General features: G+C 42.3%; 1 protein-coding gene across 2 annotated transcripts; it reads left to right on the top strand.

Annotated features, from left to right (window-relative positions):
• The first annotated feature begins 8,729 nt into the window (after nucleotides 1-8,729).
• LOC143279483 (carbohydrate sulfotransferase 6-like) lies at nucleotides 8,730-21,079 on the top strand. 2 transcript variants are annotated; one of them, XM_076583525.1, is made up of 4 exons: nucleotides 8,730-8,989; nucleotides 15,493-15,649; nucleotides 17,071-17,398; nucleotides 19,204-21,079. In XM_076583525.1, the coding sequence occupies exons 2-4, from the start codon at nucleotides 15,511-15,513 to the stop codon at nucleotides 20,090-20,092; spliced, it is 1,356 nt and encodes a 451-aa protein (XP_076439640.1). In that variant the 5' UTR covers nucleotides 8,730-8,989; nucleotides 15,493-15,510; the 3' UTR covers nucleotides 20,093-21,079. The 2 variants fall into 2 exon arrangements, with proteins under 2 accessions (XP_076439640.1, XP_076439641.1); XM_076583526.1 differs by lacking the exon at nucleotides 15,493-15,649 and having other exon boundaries at nucleotides 8,840-8,989.
• The last annotated feature ends 2,027 nt before the right edge of the window (nucleotides 21,080-23,106 follow it).

Consider the following 23,106-nt stretch of genomic DNA (forward strand, 5'->3'; position numbering starts at 1 on the left):
CTGCCATCACTGTTCTTCCGATCTTCGGTGCTTCTGCATCATTGGACACCTGAGGCATTCAGAGCACTCCATACTGGTGTCACCCCATCGTCTGGCAACAAGTCTTAAGTCACTTACCACTGTTTGCCACCAGTCCATCTTGTGTTCATCAGGAAGAGAAGAAAAATGGTCAAACTGAATAAACAGTTAACCGTTTTGTCAAAAACTGTTCCGTTAACAGGTATTTTATCACCCGGAATCCCACTCTCCTCCCTATCCCCTGTCTTCTTTCCTGTTTTTCTAACTCCCGTATCCCCCCACCCCCATCGTCCCTTACCCCTTCTCCACCTCCTTCACCTTCCTGTTTCTTTGCAGACCATGATCCTGCCCTTCAGAGGTTGTACTATTACACCAGTTCTTGTGAATGATGTTATTTTTGTGTAGGTAAACCAAAAGGTATGAAAAAGATAAGCTAAGGAGAAGACAAAAGTTTTGATGTGAGGTTGAATTCAGCCTTTTGAATTGCTATTCCTGTCTCCTCCTATCCTTCCTGCCTGGATTCAGTATTATTTGGCGCTGTTAGTGCTCCTTCCATTTTGATGCAACAGATGCTCCTCTGATGATCTGAATTAATGTATTCAAATTCTTGAGGTTGTTACGTGTTTTTTTTTTTTTTCCTTTTTCCTTTTTTTATTTTCATTTTATCAAGCATAGTATTTGAAATGAATGAGAAACTGTTTTGTGGTGAAGCAGTTTTGGTGCAGTGATTATTTTTTTTATATTTTTGCCTGAGTCTGGTACTGTTACACTAAAAAAAAGAGGCTCTTGTCTTGTCAAAATAGAGCTGTGGAAAGAAGTTGTCCTGAATTGATAATTCATCAACAACAGCAGTTGGTTCAGTTGCTCAGTCTGTGTGTTCAATATTTTTCTTAAAAAGTATCGTGTGTTTATGACTAAAAAATATTTGTAACTGTTTATAAATTTTGAGTGTTGATCATATTCCTACTAAACCAACCCTTAACCAACTGATAGAAATTGATGTACGCAGTGTATGTTTTTAAAATTTACTAACATCTATTTTTTTTATTAATGCAGCTGTTCATATTCTAATGAGACATTTCAGACTTCAATAGGTTCCATCTTATATTGTTTTTTTTCTTCTCGATTCCGCCCCCATCCCCACCCCCATTTTTTTTCCCTCTTTTTATCTCATATTTTCCCACCCCAAAGACACATGTACACATGTAACCGGCTTTTGATGCATGGATTGTCTGTATCGACATAAAGATGTGAATTGTCAGAAGACACAAGTAAAACAGAATTTATCTGATCATCAGAGTATCTTGTTCCCATCAGTTGTTTCAAAATGTGTAGGTTTTCATAACATATGATAGTGTATAGCACAGGAAGTAAGTGTGTTCTCATGCTCATGTGAAGTTGCAGTTTAAACTGTCTTTAACTTACTCCATAGTTGCTAAGAAATGAAAGAAAATTTATATCAGATTATTATCTGAGATGCATAAAGACTAGAACAGAATCAATGTAAGCTTATTCAAATCTCAGATGCCATACACAAAGGACAAATCAGTTTTAACATTTTATATCAAGTGGGTGTTGGTGTGATTGCACTCTCTCTCTCTCACTCGCACACACACACACACTCACTCACACACACAAAACAACACTCCAAACTAACCCCCCTAACCCCCATGCCCCCCGCCCACCCACACACTTACACACAAATAGAATTATATTATCACAAATACAAGCAGGCCTTGTTAAGACTTTCATGCATACGCTCATTGATAATGACTCTCTTTCTCTCTTCTGCTGTCTTCCTCTGATTTTTTTTTTCTTTCTCTTTCCAAGTCAGACATCACACAAGAAAGCCCCAAGTTTAGTAATATCAATATTGATAGTGTAAAATTAGCACTTTCAATAATGAATTATCCAAGTTGTAAAACAAATAAAAGTGCATTTGAAATAATTGGCCAAACAAATATGCAAAATTGTATTCAACACAAAATCAGAAACAAACGAATAAGTGAGAAGTATTTATACTTGTTTGAAGAAATAAATAAGTAAATACAGTAATAAATAAATGAATAGATAAATGCAATCATTTGAGTTTTAACAAAAGAACAAAAACCACCACCACCTCCAAATAAATTAAATACCACTGCTACCAGGAACAAATCATTTCATTAAATTTAGTTTTATTGAAGCATTCAATTTCGGTTGTTTTTGTTTTTTGTTTTTGTTGTTTTTGTTTTTTAGGGGGTTACCCTGTTGCATTTGATTGGTTGAAAGTTACGCAAAAAAATGTCGAGAAATCTGAAAATATGTAATCCAAGCTTTAAGGAACCATAAACATTAGTTTTGTTTTCAGTATGTTAACTTACAACTGTTTGAGCTTCTAACAGATTGCTGTATCCGAAATGGGTTAACCTGAGCTGAAGGCTTGTGTTTCACATAAATTTTACGCACAGATGTGTTTGTGTGAGAATTTCCTTTTGGTCCAGTTTTGTCACTCTTCAGTGCATTCATTGACGTTTCTGCCTGGATTTTGCAGGCATGTGCCATATGAGAAGCATACCATATCCGGTCCTTGCAGTTTGTGCTTTGTGCAGTGCTGATTATGTATGATGTCTTGATTACTTTAAGCTTTTTTTCTCTTTTTTTTTTCAGTCCAAAGCTCCCTTTTCCCATGAATTGTGACGGTTTCCCTGCTTCTCAGTTTGTGCACTGAACTCTTGTCTGTTGATATTTCATGGTGATCACTTTCTTTTAGTTTTGGAAATATTGCACTTTTTTTTTTAACACAATGCCATCATTCTATAAATACTAGCTCTTCTCCAGAATTTTAGTGGTTTGATTTGTATTTGCTGACAAATAAAGCAAGTGGCAAACAGAATTTGGAATCATTTTGATTGAAGCTGGTACATGGACAGGCTTGACAGAAGTTGTCTCACTGATTTGGTGCCTCAAGTCTGACATTTGGCAGATTGTGTAAGATTTGGATTGAGTTTGACGTCAGTATCATTCTGAGTGATGTTGGTAGTGTTCTGAAAAGGGTATACATTTGAAGGCGGCATTGATTTGATGTAGGAATCTTTTTTTATTAACTTAAAAAAAAATTGTTGTTGTTGGTGTTGTTGCCAGTATGACTGAAGCTTGTTCCTCTGTTTAAGTAATATTACAATATTACATGACAACTACTGGCAAAAATAGTATCAGTGTGTCTGAAGTTAGAAAATTATTCTAGCTGAAGTTGGTGCCACTTAGTCGCGTGTTCGTATGGGTCTGATCCTAGGAGATTTTCCCAAAGAGCATGTGCAGTCTCCCCTGTAGTAATTTGTCATACCCAAAGCCGGAAAAAAAAAACAGGCGGAGGAATGCAGATTTCACTGCTTGTGTTCTTAAAGCTTGTTATTACACTTGTGCCATTGAGAGGCATAGGAGGAAAGATGGACGTGACAAATTGATTTTGAAATCTGAAAAGAAAAATTGTAGCAATAGTAAAAAAGAAAGAAAAAAAAACCATAAAAAAACACCCAACTTTGTTTGTTTCTACGCTTCGTCTTTTATCATTCTCTCTCTCTTTTTTTTTTTTTTTTTGGTACAAAATAGATTAATGGAATATAAATGAATAAATAGATAATTTAAAAATTATGCTGTTTTCCTGATGTGTTCAAACTGTGCTTTTGTTTGTTTTTCTACTATGGGCAACAAGGGAATATAGTGATTCAATTTGAACAATTTGTGTGTGTGTGTGTGTGTGTGTGTGTGTGTGTGTGTTTTCACTGTCTCTGGTCTGTGTACATGTTGTTTGTGTGTGTGTGTGTGTGTGTGTGTGTGTGTGTGTGCGCGCGCATATATGTGTGTAAAAGAATCACATGTAAATATTATAATTGTGTGCATAAATGATGACATGCGCAATACAAATGATTTTGCACTAGGCATAACCGGTAGTGTTATGCACTGGGTTTGTGCTGATGCACAATCCTTGTATAAGAGCTTAGTTTCATGAAAACAACTAGCGTGCAAACAGGCATTAATCAGAACATCGGCTAAACTGGCAGTTAAGTGCCGAGTTTACACCGCATGGGCCTTAAGAGAAGCACCGGAATTCAAGCCATGAAATGATGTATTATTGCAAGATACTAAATATCAGATACACTGATTACATGACCAGTGAACAAGTGAGCCAAACCATCAAGCAGCACATAGGACCCTGTGAAGATCTGTTGACATCATTTTGAACTTGAACGAAAAACAAACAAAACAGGTACTTTTTTTTTTCTCTCTCCACATTTGCTCAAGTTGTGCAAGAAATATTGCTCCTACATGTATTGACAAAAACATTTATAATGGGAAAGGTATTGGTACATGTGTGTGAGAGGTAGATATCAGATTTCAGCATCCAAATCGAATCACTGTGTTGAGAAAATAACAATAAAGTAAGAGTGTTCAGGCATGATTCTATGTTTCGCTGAGTCCGCGTACACGTTTCAGGCTTTCGTCTGGTCAGAAAAGACAACAACAAAAAATGCTTGGACCTTTCTCTTCGTTCACTCTTGATACAGCATTGTGAGGTGCTTACTCTGCTTGCAACCATACCGTCATCTCTCTCTCTCTCTCTCTCTCTCTCTCTCTCACACACACACACACACACACAACACATACATTAATTGATTGATTGATTGATTGATCTGGATACTTATATAGCGCCTATCCTCGGTCGGAGACTAAGCTCTGAACTCGTTACAGTAAAAACTCGGGATCAATTGCACATCACGCTGCCTACCTGGGAAGAGGTGACTGACAACTGACACACACACACACACACACACACACACACACACACATATATATATATATATAGAGAGAGAGAGAGGGAGCAGCTGAGATAGTACGTGAACTGGGAACAGGCGAACAGAGAACAACATTTAAGTGACAGGCGAATCGGGATGACACCACCCTCAGCAATTTTCAGGCCGATTTAGTGGCGCACGTACTTGGCTGGTACTCGACTCAGCCAATGTGGGCCCCACTTCATTCGTAGTCATGGACAAAGCACAGACCGTCTTTCATTCCAATAGAACTCGCGTGTTGAACGCTGTAGGGAATGGAGATTGTGCCAGAAACCACCGATCAGGACATCGATTTTGTGGAAAGCTCAAGTTGAAAGTTTAAAACGAAAATCAAAGACACACACACACACACACACACACACACACACACATATATATATATATATATATATATTTCTGTTTGGTCTTGCTCCAAAGAAAAAGCGAACAAAAACCACACCCACTCAACCTACCAACCAAATAGATGAAAGCCCGGAAAACACGTTAATGGCTATCTTTCTTTTGGAGGTGGGGGTGGGGTGGAGGGGAGGTACGGGGGGAGGGAGAGGGGGGACTATACAGTGGGAAGAGCTGCCAGTCAATGAAAACAATGAATGCTGCACAGAGCTCGATAAATACGCTCGAGTCTACTTTTTATGACTGGAGCTGTCTATATATATATATATATATGTGTGTATGTGTGTGTGTGTGTGTGTGTGTGTGTGTGTGTGTGTGTGTGTGCTAATCATAAGGCATTGTCGGGTCTTCTGGAGCGTTGCACTGACAGACATACGTACAGGATGCGCGCGCTGTCATACTTGTAGTCATAAACATGGAACCACGCACGCGCGCGAGCACACATAAATATGCACACGTGCGAACACACACGCAACCGAAAGGCATTATTTTTTTTATATCTTATTTTGGCACACAATAAAATATTTGTTGTAAGATCTATTATAATTGAACAGATCCGGGAGGCTGTCTATCAAATAACAATCGCAGTTGAGTCGGAAATTGGCACACAAACAGTTATAAATGAAGCGGAAAACGTGTTGTATTGTATTGTATTGTATTGTATTGTATTGTATTGTATTACTTCTCTCCCCCGGGAGAGCGCGTCGAAAGTGCAGCTCCACTCTTCTCTCTCTCTCTCTCTCTCTCTCTCTCTCTCCACAAGTATATTGCTATAGAGTGGATTTTTCCACACACAAAAAAGCCAAGAACGACCCTTTTGTTACTGTGGGTTCTTTTACGTGCGCTAAGTGAATGCTGCACACACACTGAGGACCTCGATTTATCGTCTCATCCGAATGACAAGCGTCCAGACCACCACTCAAGGTTTAGTGGTTGGGAAGAAAATTGTTGCGAGTGTGGGGTTCGATCCGATGCCCTCATAATTCTCTCGCTTCCTGGGCTGACGCGTTACCATTAGACCACCACCCCACTCAGCCCACTACAACCCACAGGGGAAACAGCCCCAACGATCACTGCTGTGTTATGGATTAACTCACTCAGTACGGCCAGTCCTCTCTTCTCCTCTACACAGACCCCTCGGATGTCCAGTGGGTGTTTGAATGACCCAACATTTAGCTCCCGTCGTCAGAATTGTGGTATTCTTTGTCAACAAACACCTCTTCAGTATAAGAGCCTTCCACTTGCAATATTTTGATGGTGGTAATTGGGGTGAAACGCTGTTAACGTCGTCTCTTTCGCCGTTCGTATGGAGAGAATTAATGATGACACATCGATAACTACCACCGCCACAATCTCTTTACTGACAAAAAGATCTCGGCAGATAATCCCGGTCTGTTCTGGGAACCCAGCTGATTGGTAGATTCTCAAAGTTCGCGACTGATTACAAACATTCGCAAGAAACAGCTGTTACTGGCAACACATACACAAACGTGCGCGCGCACGCACGCACGCACGCATACACACACACACACGCACGCTTGCATAAACATACACATTGACGTGTGTGTGTGTGTGTGTGTGTGTGTGTGTGTGTGCGCGCGTGCGTGCGTGCGTGTGCGCGCGCACTTATCGTCTTAACTGACTAACAGCCGTGTGTGTGTGTGTGTGTGTGTGTGTGTGCGTGCGTGCGAGCGTCCACGTGCGCGCGCACGCACGCACGCACGCATACACACACACACGCACGCTTGCATAAACATACACACACACGAACACACACACACATTGACGTGTGTGTGTGTGTGTGTGTGTGTGTGGGTGTGCGCGCGCGCGCGTGCGTGCGTGCGTGTGCGCGCGCACTTATCGTCTTAACTGACTAACAGCCGTGTGTGTGTGTGTGTGTGTGTGTGTGTGTGTGTGTGTGTGTGTGTGTCAGTGTGCGTGCGTGCGTGTGTGCGTGTGTGTGTGCGTGTGTATGTGTGTGTGTTCCCACGCACGTATGCAAATATTTGCCTTAATTGGTATAGCATGCAACTCATAACAAATATGGTAAACCCATCGACGATTTATTATTATCATTATTATTATTATTGTTGTTGTTGTTGTTGTTGCGTTGTTGTTAGTTTCTTTTGGGGGCATGGGGGGTGGACTGGGGGTGAGGAGGTGTCTAAACGCTATTACGTGCGTGCACACGTGTCTGTCTGGGAAACAAGAGTTGTTGAGTTTAACGAATTTTGGCTTCCACCGTTAAAAGATCATGTTATTCAGTGCTTGTGTCAGAAGGTTTCGTTGTTCGGGAGAACTTGTCAAACACGGCCACATTTACCACTATGAACTATGATGTGCTGTCTGGGATGGTATAATGCAAGAGACCATCGCACCTGTGTACCTGCGCGGGTAAATCTACATGAAGCACGGCAAAGGGCCCTTGCTTCCTCATTCAGATTTACCCGCAATGAGGTACACCTTTACTCGCTGGTACGATGGTCTCTTGAATATTAGTATACCACCCAAGACCGCACGATGATGAAAGCCGCTTTCAGTTTTGATTGGGTCGCACTGTCAACAATTGAAGAAGAAGAAGAAGAAGAAGAAAAAAAAGGAAGAAGAAGAAAAAGAATCCAACGCTTATACTCCTATCGGAGTGATGGCCAAGAGGTAACGCGTCAGCCCAGGAAGCGAGAGAATCTCAGCGCACTGGTTCGAATCACGGCTCAGCCGCCGATATTTTCTCCCCCTCCACCGTAGACCTTGAGTGGTGGTCTGGACGCTAGTCATTCGGATGAGACGATAAACCGAGTTCCCGTGTGCAGCGCGCACTTAGCACACGGAAAAGAACCCACGGCAACAAAAGGGTTGTTTCTGGCAAAATTCTGTAGAAAAATCGACTTCAATTGGAAAAACAAATAAAACTGCGCTCAGGAAAAAAAAAGAAAAAAGAAAAAAAGAAAAAGAAAAAAAGGGTGGCGCTGTAGTGTAGCGACGCGTTCTCCGTGGGGAGAGCAGCCCGAATTTCACACAGAGAAATCTGTTGCGATGAAAAAAGAATTACAAATACAAATATGTTGACACTACTGTCTGCGTCGACGTCAGTTGGCTTCGCTCTCTTGCTGGACGGACAAATCGTCGTCTATGGGTCCATATCTTATCTCTTCCACTCTCTATACCTTCGTCACCCTCCACGCCTGACTCACCAAGAGCAAGATTCAGCGTTACACAGATGCTTGTTATTATTGCCATCATTATTATCATGTTAGAACAGCAGGACAATGAGATTTACCGAAGGACAGGAAGAATAGAAGGCCACAGGTATGAGCAAGTGGGAGGTGGGGGGTGTTGGGGTGTGGAAGCGAAGAGAGAGAGAGGAGAGAGAGAGAGGGAGAGAGAGGATCGTGGAAGGAAGGGGAGGAGCCAGGTGAAAAGGCCTGTACTGTCTATAGCTTTCGGCTTACAGTTTTGAAGCACACCTACCGTCGTGTCGGATTTGCCGCGGGGGGCGGAAAGTAAGCTGGATACTGTACACGCAATCCAGCCGGTAGGTTTGTCCGGTTACATTGCTGTGGTTCTTCAGTTTGATATGTTGTGGTCCTAGGACGTCCATCTGCTGTTGGCGGGCTCCTGTCGCACTGGTTTGGTGTTCTGTTCCCTGTTTCAAGGCCTGACTACGCTGCTGGTCAGGCATCTGCTTGGCAGATGTGGTGTAGCGTATACTGAAACTGAAATCTGTTCCCTGTACGTGGAAGGTGGGTAAACGTTGGATGGTACTTTAATCATCATTGGTGAAACTGATGAAAACGGATCAATCAAGTTTCTCTCTCTCTCTCCTCTCTCCCCGTGTGTGTGTGTGTGTGTGTGTGTGTGTGTGTGTGTGTGTGTGTGTGTGTGTGTGTGTGTGTGTGTGTCTGCGAGCGTGCTCAAACGCACACGCGTTTTGTGTCTCTGTGTGTGAGTGTGCGAGCACGAATACAGAAAACGGCATGAGATAAGTCCGTACATTATTATTTATTTATTTGCTTATTAATTTATCAATTTGAAAGACGATCGTTTGTCACAATGAACGAATACAATCATTGCGAACGAGAACCTCTTTTTCCTGCAGCTTCTCAGAAGTCACAGTAGACCACAGCTTGAATATAGATGATGATGCATTCCTATCCAAAGTGCGAAACAACTTTGTGAACTTAAATGGTTGTGAAAAATCACAAAATTATCCGGATTGTTTCGACGAATGCTCAGGAAACACCATGAAAAACGCTCTCTAAATCAGTCGATTGTAAATAAAATACATTAAAAGGAAAAACAACAACAACAACAAACAGAACCAAAAAAAAGTGAAAACTAAGATTATTATTATATGATGTACCTGCTTTTTGATGATTATATGAACAAACTATTGTCGTTTGCCTTTCTTTGCGATAAATGTAACAATATACTGATGTTGGGATACAATTCCCCGTGCTCAAAGTCTTCGTTCACAGAACGATAAAATACAATACAAAACAATGCAACACAACACAGTACACACACGTTCGCGCACCATCAACAAACAGACCTCTCACCAAAGCTTAGCATGAAATTCCACTCCCCAACGATACGTTGTTTTTTTCTTTTTTCTTTCTTTCTGGCCTGTTATTTTTCTTTCTGCTACATGAAGCAGCTGTTCCTGTCTCGGACACACAACGGTGCACAGCTGAGTGCAGTTGACGCTTGTGTGCTGCCATCCCGCAAACCAATACCACCGCCCTGTGACAATGACAAATGTTGACGACAAATGCTGATGACATACGTTGATGACAAATGAAAAATGACAGTGACAAATGTTGTATTGGGGGAAGGAGGTGGGAGGTTAAAAAGTGGAAAATCTCAGCAAGAAGTCAACTTGGAAACCATCATTTCCAGCATTCACATCATATGAAACGCAGGCTGACGCCACACTCCATTATATAATAGCATATTATGAATATTATTTTTCCTGCAGTTTGCTTGATGGTAGGTCTACGGCATCCGCATGATTGAACACTGCCCGTTCAACTGTGTTAATGGAAAACTGCGAATAACTACAACAGACCTCTGGAGAGTCATTTAAGTGAATGCGCGTCAAGTGATTTGTGTTTACCTCTTTGATTGGTCGCTGAATACTAAGGGGAAATGTTTGCTTCGGCAAGAGTGGGTTCACAGCATTAAACTATAAATATTCATAGCTCAGTGGTGCAAAGTGAAACGGCAGTGTTCCACTAGCTAACATTGTTTTCCACCGTGCATGCACATCGTTGCAGACTGTAAAATCCACGTACGGTTGTGCAGAGTGTTGCGGCAGTGTGCGTGTGCGTGTGCGTGTGTGTGTGTGCGCGCGCGCTATTTTCCCTTCAGGTGAACATCGCTGTGAATATAACATTCGAGACATGACACATATGTAAAATATGCGAGTTTTTGTATCTTTTCGGGAAACAACACACGTATTATAAACATAGAAGCAATGGTTTTCGGGAACAAAATAGTGTATAGTTTTGTACACGGCGCCATCCCGACAGCGCTACTTGTCAGTAGCGCTACGTGTCGTAGTCATCACTATGTTCAATAGCACAACGTGTCGATAGCAATACACCCTACTGTTTTTAGTTTTATCGTTTCGTCTCAAAAGCGCGACAGACAACAGTTTTTATCGCTGCTTTTCAGCATCGTCTCGCGTCGATAGCACTTTTTTGGTCAACCTTCCAGACACACCATCACTTCTCACTGGCGCAGTACTACGGATATACAGCAATCGAACAGCCTTGTTCTCGATGCAGAGCAATTCGCGCCCTTTGTCTCTTTTTGTACTTCTCTCTCAGGCGAAGGCATGATGGGAGGACGGGGGAAGCGTGTCCGAGTCTGAGAGTAGAGAAGGAAGAGGACCATTCTGTTTTCAGTGTCCAGCTTCAAGGAGATGTCAAACCGCGCGAATTATCCATATCACATATATCACATACATGGTAATGGGACAAGGAGGGTAGGTATGCCTGTTTGCAAACGATCCAATTGAAGCGACCGGCTCAACGTAAAGATAATATGTCGTACGGTAATCAAACGTAGTTCTTTTGTTTTTGAAGGCGATGAAAAAACAACAACAAAAAACAAAAACAATAAAAAACCCACCTCCTATGAACAGAAAATGAAACGAAGTGAAACACGGCGGGTCCCTGGACAAGGGATCACAGCATGAGAACAAGTCGCTATAGGTTTTGTAGGCCTCCATTTGACTTTCCCTTCAACTTCGCGCAAAGTCAGGAATTCATGAAACCTATCATAGTTTATCGACAATTAAGCAAGACAGCACTAGCTTGCCGAAAACTTGGCACAAAGAAGACTCTGCCGCCATGAGTCAAAACACAAGTTTACACTTGATAGTATAATGTTACGGATACCTATGTGTATGAAACTACCCTTTTCCCCCAGCGATTTAGATTTGTGTTTTTTTATCCACTGAAAGAGGCTTGTTCACTGGTGATAGGAAAGGAAGGGTGGGGAATATATTTGTTCTGCTGTTTCAGTTTTTTTTTATTCTATTATATTTAAAATGTTTTTATTGCAAATGTCGGTTCAGGAAATCAATCTTGTTCCGACCATAACTCAAATTTTCAGACATTTTGTTTTAAATAAGTGAAAGACCCCACGCGATGGTAGAAGTATGGTAATTTATTGTGTAGGGTAATTCGGGGCAAGAAGCCCAGTTGGGGTCAAACGTCTACCGCCAAAATATCGGAGATTATGCGACACAGTGAGCAAATGACACTTTCACTGTTTCCGCTTGACATCCGGGAAAACACACCCCAACACAGAGGCCACCCAGAAGTCAGCTTTGTTTTCCACACGCGCTTGATTGTTTTCACCTTGATTTCCGTAAAACCCATACTGGTGAAATTTCGATGCCAGTGTCTGTTCTTCATTCAAAACGACATTGATCATATTCATTCTGTGAAGGGTATGTGTCAGCTGTTGAATCAAAGCGTTGAAACCGATTTGTCTCCTTTGCATTTTCCTGGAAATTGTATTATCGTAATGTTTTCAAACTGGGGCAAAACGCCTACAGGGCGTTGGGTCAAGACCCCTTCACTGGGCGTTTTGCCCCTGTAATTTGGAAAAGATAGTGAACTCTTTCTTTGTGCTTCTTTCTGACTTAAAGTGTTTTGCTTGATAAATCTTAAACAGCATCCATGCATACAAAATACAAAAAAGGAGTCTTCATGTGTTACAGGCCGTAAGACCCATGTGAACAAAGGGGTAGACAATGGCAACTATAGGGTTTTCATGGTAATTTGATATTCAACTACGTACTATACATATATGTTTCGTTTTTTGTTGTTGTGGTGGTGTTTTTTTTTTAATTGCTGGAAGTTACTTTGCAATTATGCACTTACGAATTTTAAGCATTCCGTAATATCAGTTCTGAATTTAAAAATCCTACCATCCGATTGTTTGAACAGAGCAACTGGATCTTGAAATTTGAAGGGGATGTGTAATAACAGAGGAGAATATTCATTTTTACGCAAGAATGTGTATCTTGGGCAGACAAAATAAATGGCATACGTCTTTCATTTCGCATCTGTCACAATGGACACAGAATGGGTTCACTATGATTTCCAAAAGCGAGGTATTCTGTTCAAAGATAGTATATTGCACCCTGAAAGGCAAAGTACATTCATAACATGCGTGCATGTGAGAGAGAGGGGAGGGGGATGGAGGGGGGTGCGAAGGGTGGTGCTATAGGTACAGATACACCACCTTCAGAACAATTAACAAGTGGATGTCCATTCCCATAACCACATGTAGCATTTGGGCCTTCATCGTGTTCCGGTCAGCAGATCAGGGCCATTCTTAATGACATCTCCTCTCCAAAAACTGACATTCAAAACGCCACTGGGCTTACAAAAAAGCAGAATCAGCGGCCATCATAACATCTCCACCGTACAAAGCAAACATCGAGAAACAGGTAAACGACTTTGTGGGGCCTTTCATCTCTTCTGGAGTGTAGGCCGTCAACAACAGACCTCCACAATCCCCTATCCTAGCTGTGTCTTTGCCTCTGTCTGGCTGCAGGTAAGGTCCTTCTTCGTCGTGTCTGCTTGGAGGTGTCTTCGTCACGTGTTTCTTGGTCAGTATCTTCTTCCTTTGACGGCATGTCAGGGCCTGTCTGGTGATACTTGACGATTATTTTCTCAGCGTTTGCTTGATCCATCCTCAGTTTCTTCTTCCAATTCCTTTCAGCTGACAGTTGTGTCTTCTTCCATAGGTAGATGTTGCTGATCTTGTGTGGCCAGTGGGTCTAGAGGAGTCTTCTCAAACAGCTGTTGATGAATATTGACACTTTGTTGAGTGTAGTCTCTTTCATCCTCCATCGCTCAGTACCACACAGCAGCACTTATTTCACGTTGGAATTGAAGAACCGAATTTCAGTTTATTTTTACGGCACTGTGGAGCTCCAGATGTTCATGAGCTGTATTAAGATTGCTCTGGCCTTGACGATCCTTACTTTGACATCTGCATCTGCGCCGGTCTGCTTGTCAGTGGTGCTTCCAAAATAAGTGAATGATCCCACTTCATCCAGTACCTTACCTTCGAGTGTGACTGGCTCAGCACCAGTTGTGTTTGTTCTCATGATCTCCGTCCTGTCCCCGTGGATGTTGAGGCCTACTTGTGATGAGTTGCCCGCTAGTACTGTGGTCTTACACTGCATCTCCTGCTGGTTATGGGACAGTAGGGAAAGATCATTCGCAAAGTCGGTCATCCATCTGCTTCCATAGTGTCCATTGGACTCGGATCGTTTCTTACCTGTTCCATAAATGTTTTCAGAATGCAATCAATGACAAGTAGGAAGAAAAGTATAAACAGGCAGTTTTGCCTAACACCAGTCTTGACCTGAAACTGTCTGGTAAATGACGGTAGATGACTGCAACTCATTCGGCAAAGAAGACTTCTTCCATGAAAAAAAGTCACATGAGCAGCAGAGGAGCACGGCTGATACTAGACAGGAATCTGGAAGAACTACCAAAAGAAAAGTGGAAGAGTGTAATGACGAAGAAGAAGAATGGTCATGTTTAATACGTACAGTCGCGTCAGTCCTCGTAAGGTGCGGGTGTAACACCTAATGTGTCTCCAATGGGCGCAACCCCCACAGTGTCTAGTTTGCCCTTACTGCAATTCTAGTGAAACTGATTGATTTGAAAACCTGAACAAGTACACACACACACACACACACACACACACACAGGGAGGGGAAGGGGGAGAGAGGGAGACGTTTGCAACCAGTTTTGTTCATCATTTTCATCGTCGGATTTGCTTTTCACGGGATTATAAATGAATTGTCTAGACTTTAAGAGAGAGCGTGCTTACGTGATTACTGGAGGTAGAGTGACAGGCTGAAAGAATAAAGGCTGTGTGACAGTGAATGAGAGAGAGAGAGAGAGAGAGAGAGAGAGAGAGAGAGAGTAATGAATAAAGCTATGATGGACACAACAGCCGAGTGGTTAAAGCGTTTGACTTTCAATCTGAGGGTCTCGGGTTCGAATCTCGGTAACGGCGCCTGGTGGAGGGTAAAGGGTGGAGGTTTTTCTGATCTCCCAGATCAACATATGTGCAGACCCGCTTGTGCCTGAATCCCCTTCGTGTCTATACGCAAGCAGAAGACCAAATACGCACGTTAAAGATCCCGTAATCCATGTCGGTGTTCGGTGGGTTATGGAAACAAGAACATACCCAGCATGCACATCCCCGAAAACGGAGTATGGCTGCCTACATGGCGGGGTAAAAATGGTCATACACGTAAAAGTCCACTCGTGAACACACGAATGAACGTGGGAGTTGCAGCCCACGAACGAAGAAGAAGAAGAAGAAAGCTATAAGCACTGCCAGTTTACTGAAGTAGGCCGATTAAATGCAACGCGATTTGTATCCTATTGGGTATCAAGTTTGTAAATAGATCAAGGGGCAAAACGCCCACACTAGTCTCTTGCCCCGAATTACTATATATGTGTAAGGGGGAGGTACGGAGAGAAGTAGAGAGAGGTGGGGGTTGTGGGTTTGGGTGCGTTTTAAATCTTGCTCTATATCGTTGGGAGCCCAGTACTGCTCAGTTCACATGTTATTTTTTACTTTTCTTCTTCTTCTTGTTCTTGTTCTTGTTCTTCTTCTTCTTCTTCTTCTTCTTCTCCTCACCACCACCACCACCACCATCTCCATCATTATCATCATGTCAATGATTTCTCTTTAGGTCCAACAAAAAAGCCAGATGAAGATATTACCGAGAGTGTGCTTGGCTGCTGTGCTATGTGGAATCGGCGCCTATCTGTATCTGCATTATCCAGTAGATCTTCAACAAGCAAGAAAAAAGAACGTCTTCTGGAATTTCTCAGATTCGTCACATCAGAGTGAGTGTGCATTTGGTGTGTGTGTGTGTGTGTGTGTGTGTGTGTGTGTGTGTGTGTGTGTGTGTGTGTGTTTGTGGGGGGACGGGGGGAGGGCGGAGGGGTGTGTCTGTGTGTGTGTCTGTGTGCGTATGTGTCTGTGTATGTGCCTGTGTCTCTGTGTGACAGAAGGACAGAGACGAACAGACAGACACGCAGACATGGCTTCTTAAACTCACTCTTTCTCCCCTGTCCGTTGACACAGGAACGACAATAACGAAAACAAAAGAACATCAGCAACACCATCACAATTTGTTATCATCATCATCATCACTAGCTTTACTGCGTCACTATTAGCAGCAGAAGTACCCAATAGCAATAATAGCAGCTGTAGTTGTAGTAGTAGTAGTAGTACAGTAGAAGTAGTAGCAGCAGCAGCACAATAGTAGAAGTAGTAGTAGTAGTAGCAGAATTTCAGCAGCGGCAGAAGCAGTGGTGTAGCAATAAAAGATGTAATGTTAATATCGTCATCATCATTTTGCATTTTGACTCGAGTACCAGCAAATCAAATATCCGACAACCTACCGACTGGTTAGCCAGTAAGCTAGACGAAACAGTTATTAATAACGAGCCACAGAGCATACTAACCACTGCTATCATCCCGATTCACCTGCTGCCGACTTGCCAGTTCCCGTTTCGCCTATTACTTGCCTGTTTCCCAGTTCGCCTACGAACTCAGTTTATATATATATATATATATATATATATATATATATATATATATATACATGTATATATATATATATATATATATATATATATATATATATATATGTGTGTGTGTGTGTGTGTGTGTGTGTGTGTGAGTGTGTGTCTGTGTCTCTGTGTGTGTGTGTGTGTGTGTGTGTGTGTTACAGTGTGTGTCTGTGTCTCTGTGTGTTTGAGAGAGAGAGAGAGAGAGAGAGAGAGAGAGAGAGAGAGAGAGAGAGAGAAGCTGAATAGGCGAAGCGGGACAAAGATTGAAACTCTCAAGAGGTCATTGATGGTGGTAGCATGGTCAAAGAGTTGGCGAAACGGGAAGAAATGCGAATCGGACCTGCACCGAATGACAAACCAACACTGAGACCGTTTAGCCAATCAACTGACCGACTGAAAAGCCAACTGGCCAACTGACATGCACCAAGTTATCCACCAGTAAAAACACATCACAGTCTAAATCAACGGACTAAACAGCCACCCAACCAACCGATCTACCAACCGGCTACAGTATGAATGAATACGTACATTTTATGATCATATCTATAGTCGGCCTGTATGCTTCTTTAGCCTTTTGCCTGAATATGTAGAACGATATATATATTTTCCTCTTTTGGTACTTTTGGCGTACATTTGATCATGCTAGGTCCTAAATGGGAATCTAATCATCAGTTTTCGTTCCGTTACAGAAAACTCCCAGTCTCTACCAAGCAGAGTTGACAACCCGGGCTCAGATAGACAGAACGACAAAAACGAAAAACCTGCACAAGACAGAGATCGCGAGTTTGTCACAACTGCCGTACCAGAACCAAGGAAAGCACTCTCCCAGAGCCCGAGACCTAGCAGAAACCGAGAAGTTCCCTGGCAAAGCCGGCTGATTATTTTGGCGTACATGCGCTCCGGAAGTTCCATGACCGGAAGTCTGTTTAACAGTCACCCGGATGTCTTCTACTGGTACGAACCGATGCACAGTTTGGGGGCCCGCCACAAGAGGATAAACAGTGACATGGATTTATGGTATGCTGGTCTGTCAGTCGATGTGTGTATGGAGGCGCGGAAGGGAGGGTGTGAGATGGGAAAAATTGAAGGGGGTGGGGGTAACAAAGAGGTAAAGAAGCAGGTGTAACTCGAGAAATTGTGTTGAACATGTTTTCCCTTTACGTCTCAAAACAAACGAACAAACAAACAAACAGAAACAGAAAAGAAGAAAAACCCGCCTCGACCATGAGCGAATGTTGACATTTCTAGACCATTCAAATATTTGTACAGCGTTGAACGTGACGCATGTACACGCATGACATGAATATCCATAATCAAATCCGTGGATCATCTGCATACACAAAATCCTATGAAGAGACATAAAAGCCTATGAAGATTGTGGTCGGTATCAAGATATTAAAAAACAAGAGAGGCAAGGCCTTTAAGACTCACTTGTGATACACTTAAAAACAAAAAAAATCCAAGCTTTTTATGTATTGATTATAATTTCAAAATGTAATGTTTAAGATGAGAAAGATCAGTTTAAAGCAAATTAAGTCCCCTAGCATTAATTACAGAGTAATTTCCCTTTTTTACTATCTGCACCAAAATGTTTGCAAAATAAATAAAACTTCCATGCTTAGCAAAAGAAGTTCCTGTTTGAACAAAAAATGATAATAATGACTGCTCTTGTTGTTGGGTCAGAATATCAGATCAAAGTGCCAAGTTTAGAGAATACAAAAAATATAAATATAACAGTAAATGCAGTTTGCATATAATTAGGCTTCATTTTATATTTTTTTTGTGCCCATCCCAGAGGTGCAATATTGTTTTAAACAAGATGACTGGAAAGAACTGAATTTTTCCTATTTTTATGCTTAATTTGGTGTCAACTGACAAAGTATTTGCAGAGAAAATGTCAATGTCAAAGTTTACCACACACACACACACACACACACACACACACACACACACACACACACACACACACACACACACACACACACAACCGAACACCGAGTTAAAACATAGACTCACTTTGTTTACACAAGTGAGTCAAAAAGACCCTAAGCATCCATTACAAATAATTATTGTGAGTGTATGATTACATTCCGTAATTTACAAACACCTCTACAGTATTTCATTCTGTTTTTTTTTGTTTTTTTTATTCACTACAGAGGGCAAGTCGCCATGGTCCGGCGCCACACACATTTCTTTGCTTTCTGTTTGTATATACACATAATTATTTGTTTACTTGTCAAAATGAAAGTAGGCCTTTCATAGAAATTTTGCCAGAATGAACACTTTTATCTTTTCTTTTACACGCACCAATCGCAAACTGCACACAGCCACCTTTGAAGATCCAGCAGAGGAGGAAAAGAAAACAACAACAACAACAACAACAACAAAACAAAAACAAAACAAAAACTAAAAACAAACAAAAGACAAAACCCCATGTGTGACATGAACAACAGGGCCAAAGAACTTTTTCACTTCTAGATGGGCGTGTGCTCCTCTAATCCACCACTGCACTTCGTAGACACGTACATAGTATAAAGCATTGCCACACACACATAAACACACACACACACACACACAAACACACACATATATGTAGATAGATAGGTATGATATATGTGTATACTATATATATATATATATATATATATCACTATATATATATATTATATGTATATAAATATAAGAGAGAGAGAGAGAGAGAGAGAGAGAGAGAATGTATAATTGTTTGGGTTTTTTATTTGTTTGTTCAGTTTTTAACCGTGTGTTTGAAGCCAGGTCCAATCTACACGGAGTCAATACCCTTGTTTTGTGATCTTTCCCAGGACGAGTAAGTACCAATTCAGCACCAGTGACGAAGCCACAGGCAACGTGACCGCTCTGCTGAGCTGTGACATCCAGCACGTGTACTGGGAGGGGCTGATGGACAATTTCATGAGCTGGGGAGCAGGCACCGCAGCTTTCAAGGACTGCTTCAAGAAAGCCTCACGCGACTTGGTGATTAAAGGTTCCAGAAGTCAGTGGGACCGCTGCGTCGGGAATCTGACCGCCGCTTGTCTTAGGGACTACCGTGTGGTGGCCATGAAGACCATACGTTTCCGCATGTCCCGCGCCCTGGAGCTCATGAAAAACGACCCGAACCTCAAGGTGCTTCACCTCGTGAGAGACCCCCGAGGCATTCTCGAATCCCGCCGCATGATCGGGTACGCCAACTTCAGCAACCTGGAAGCGGAGGCTGCCAACCTTTGCAAGGACATTGCCGAAGACCTCAACATTTTCCAGAGCTTGAAGAAGGAGGAGCAGGTGCTGAAGAATCGGTACCTGCTGGCTCGCTACGAGGACATCGCCAGGTCCCCGGTTCTCGCCATCAAGTTCCTTTTCCACTTCATCGGCATGGAGCCGTCCGAGGCGGTGATGAAGTTCGTGCAAAAGGTGTCCAGGTCTGCCCCAGGCACGCGGAAACTTTGCCTGACGTGTAAGGCGGTGAAGTCCAACTCCACCACCCGCTCCCTGGCCTGGCGGAAGGTGGTTCGGCTCCAGGACGTGCGGGTCATCTCGGAGCAGTGCGCCCAGGTGATGAGGCAGCTGGGATACCGGGTCAGCTTCTGGGACGAGGAGGAACTGCTGGATCAGAGAGTGTCTGCTGTGGGAGAACCTCGTCTGAATGTGGGCACGAGTATTATTCAGGAACTTGATGAGCAGGAACTGTCTTGAGAAAATGTGTTATTTTCGAATGTTAGCCTATATATATATATATATATATATATAAAGAGAGAGAGAGAGAGAGAGAGACAGACAGACAGACAGACAGACAGACAGACGTTGAGCAACATTGAATCGTATCTCTCTTTCAATCACAGCCGATTATGCTGCATGCAAAGGCTTCTCTTCCCGTGCAGACCTGGTGAATGTAAGTTTTAACACTTTTCGATCCGTGACTTGCAGAATGTTTTCTTTTCTTTATTATTTTACACAAGACATTCAAGTGTAGATGAACTGCTGCTTTGTAAAATGTATAAATGGATGCTGTGTGCACATGTCAATTGATCTGTATAAGAGCAAGCCCGGCGCTTCCTTTTTTGGGGAAGTGTCTGGGTTTGTTCCAATGTACCTTTTATTTACCTGTGTGCTGGCTGAGTTGGTAGCGTAAGCAGCACTGGCTTGAAATTATGTACCTTGTGTGTAGAGAGAGTTACCACTCTTTACTATTTGTTAATTATATAAAAGGATGCTTTATTGTTCATTGTGTATTCTTTTTGTTTCTTTTTCAGTCAGCGTTTTTTCAAGGTCAAGGTGGACACATTTTCATCAGGTGTAGATAACTGCAATTTTTCCATTAATAATTGACATTATACTCAGCATCAGCATAGAATAAAGGACACTTTGCTTGGTTAACGTACTGTGAAAAGAGCACAATCCATATATACATAATTGCACATGAATACACAAACATATATATTTACATACTTGTGTACTTAAACATTCACATATACCTGCCACTCACGTGTAATAATATACCACTGAGCCTTCATTATTGTTATGCTTTTTTTTCTTTTTCTTTTTTTTATAGATTATATCTTTCATCGTATTTTGTCATGGGTTAATTCCATGCTTAACATTTCTAATGTATGTATGTATCTTTCTTGTCTTATTCTTGTTATGTCGATGTCGCTTCTTTGAAATGTATGAAATACATCTGGGGCAGTGAATAAACCATTCCGATTTTATCTCAGCGTGTCTTTCTCTGTCTCTTCCGCTCACACACACACACACACACACACACACACACACACACACACACACACACACACACACACACAAATACACGTTACACACACACACACAAATACACGTTACACACACACACACACACACACACACACACACACACACCCTTTGCCCCCAGTCCATGTCTCCACTTCTCTCTCTCTCTCTTTCTCTCTCTCTCTCTCACACACACACACACATACACCTCACACACACACACACAAACACACACACACACTCCTGTGCCTATACTTTCCCCTTTTCACACACACACACACACACACACACACGCGCGCCTCCCACTCTTCACCATCACCACACACGCTCCACTCCACCAAGCAATCCACAGGCACAGGAAAACAATGCTCAACTAGCATTACAGGGCCACTGAAACGAGACACAGAAGAGAACAGACGCTCGAATATCGATCCGTCGCCCTGCTACAACATCACCAACGTCGACAACCAACCGCAAGCACCGCGGTTGTATGCTGCCTCTCTTTCTTTGCATCTCCCTGTTCCAGCTTTGCTGGGAGTAGGCAGCAGCAGCAGCAGCAGCAGCAACCCGCGCTAGTGACCGCACCATCATTGATGACTGGGAGGACTTGTTAAAAAGAAAAAAAAAAGGCTGAAAAAAAAGGAAGAGTTACATGTATTTTATGTGTGCCTGCACTGTTTTCAACAGTCGGATACCGTCGGTACCACCACCCATGGCTTGGTAAACCTAACCAAGTTGATATATACATCTCTCTCATATATATATATATATGTGTGTGTGTGTGTGTGTGTGTGTGTGTGTGTGTGTGTGTGTGTGTGTGTGTGTACACACATATATATATATTTATTTATATCATATATATATATACATATGCGCGCGCGCGCGTGTATGTGTGTGTGTGTGTGTGTGTGTGTGTGTGTGTGTGTGTGTGTGTGTGTGTGTGTGTGTGTGTGTGTGTGTGTGTGTGTGCACCCGGAAATGTGAATAACAATGGTACATGATGAGATCTAGATATTCTTCGTCACACACACACACAACTTAATGAAGCGGGACGCTCACATAGCTGGCGTTACCTATCTTTTGCTGACCAAGCACACTGACGGGAATATTCTGTGCGGATCTGACTTGATTCAATATGGCGGAAACATACCTCTCCACCTCTGCCAGATCGTCTGCTGTGTGACATGAAATGAAAACCGTTAATGCTGGCACCAGGTTTCAAGTTCGTTCCGGTTGGACAGTAGGCCTAGTGTGTTTTCATGTGAGGAGAGAACAAAAAAGAAAAATATTGATTACCCGTGGTGTGTGTTTGTGTGTGGACGTGCTCCATCTGACTCTGACCTCGAGGACTGAAATCAATGCCACGCCTGGCTATTAATATTATAGTTAGCGGCATTACCATGACGACGGCCGTGGCTGGGCTGAAGCAACAGTGAATGGTGAGGGTTTGAATGTGCGCCTTTCTCAGCTGTGCAACAGTAATTCACCGTGTAGGTTTACTGTATTTACATGTTTCCAAGTTTTGCATTGTCAGTTCCCCGGGGCCTGTTTTTCCTGACCGACATGACTGATTTGAAGACGATATGTGAATCAGCCTTTGTACTGTTTTCTGCTTTGAAATTTAAACACCATTTTCAACAAGCTCGACCAAAAACAGGCAGACGCCACGTTTATCTAAATACAGATCACATCTGTTTGTATACCACAATAATCCGTTTGTAAAGATGTTTTTAAACATGTGGTTCTGTTAATGTTTTAGAAAGCATATTCAGATTCGGGTTTTGAAAAATGAATATTTTAGAATTATCTCTTTAGCATCTTGCGGCAGACACTGGTGTGTGGCTGCTCAATCACTGGCATTCTTTTAGTGACTGGAAACCACCCTTTTCCACCCCTCAGACACTTGCACAGCCATAATTAACGTCTGCATACGGGATACAACAGACCTTGGCTTACCACCAACA

This window comes from Babylonia areolata, chromosome 2 (genome assembly GCF_041734735.1).
Source record: "Babylonia areolata isolate BAREFJ2019XMU chromosome 2, ASM4173473v1, whole genome shotgun sequence".
In the NCBI taxonomy this organism is placed as follows: Eukaryota; Metazoa; Mollusca; class Gastropoda; order Neogastropoda; family Buccinidae; genus Babylonia; species Babylonia areolata.

What these genes read in the sequence shown, in the direction of transcription:
- LOC143279483 (XM_076583525.1), top strand. Translation starts at nt 15,511, where the DNA reads ATGAAGATATTACCGAGAGTGTGCTTGGCTGCTGTGCTATGTGGAATC. An exon ending in CTCAGATTCGTCACATCAGA is followed by an intron (nt 15,650 to 17,070) that starts GTGAGTGTGCAT and finishes GTTCCGTTACAG; the next exon opens with AAAACTCCCAGTCTCTACCA. An exon ending in AACAGTGACATGGATTTATG is followed by an intron (nt 17,399 to 19,203) that starts GTATGCTGGTCT and finishes GATCTTTCCCAG; the next exon opens with GACGAGTAAGTACCAATTCA.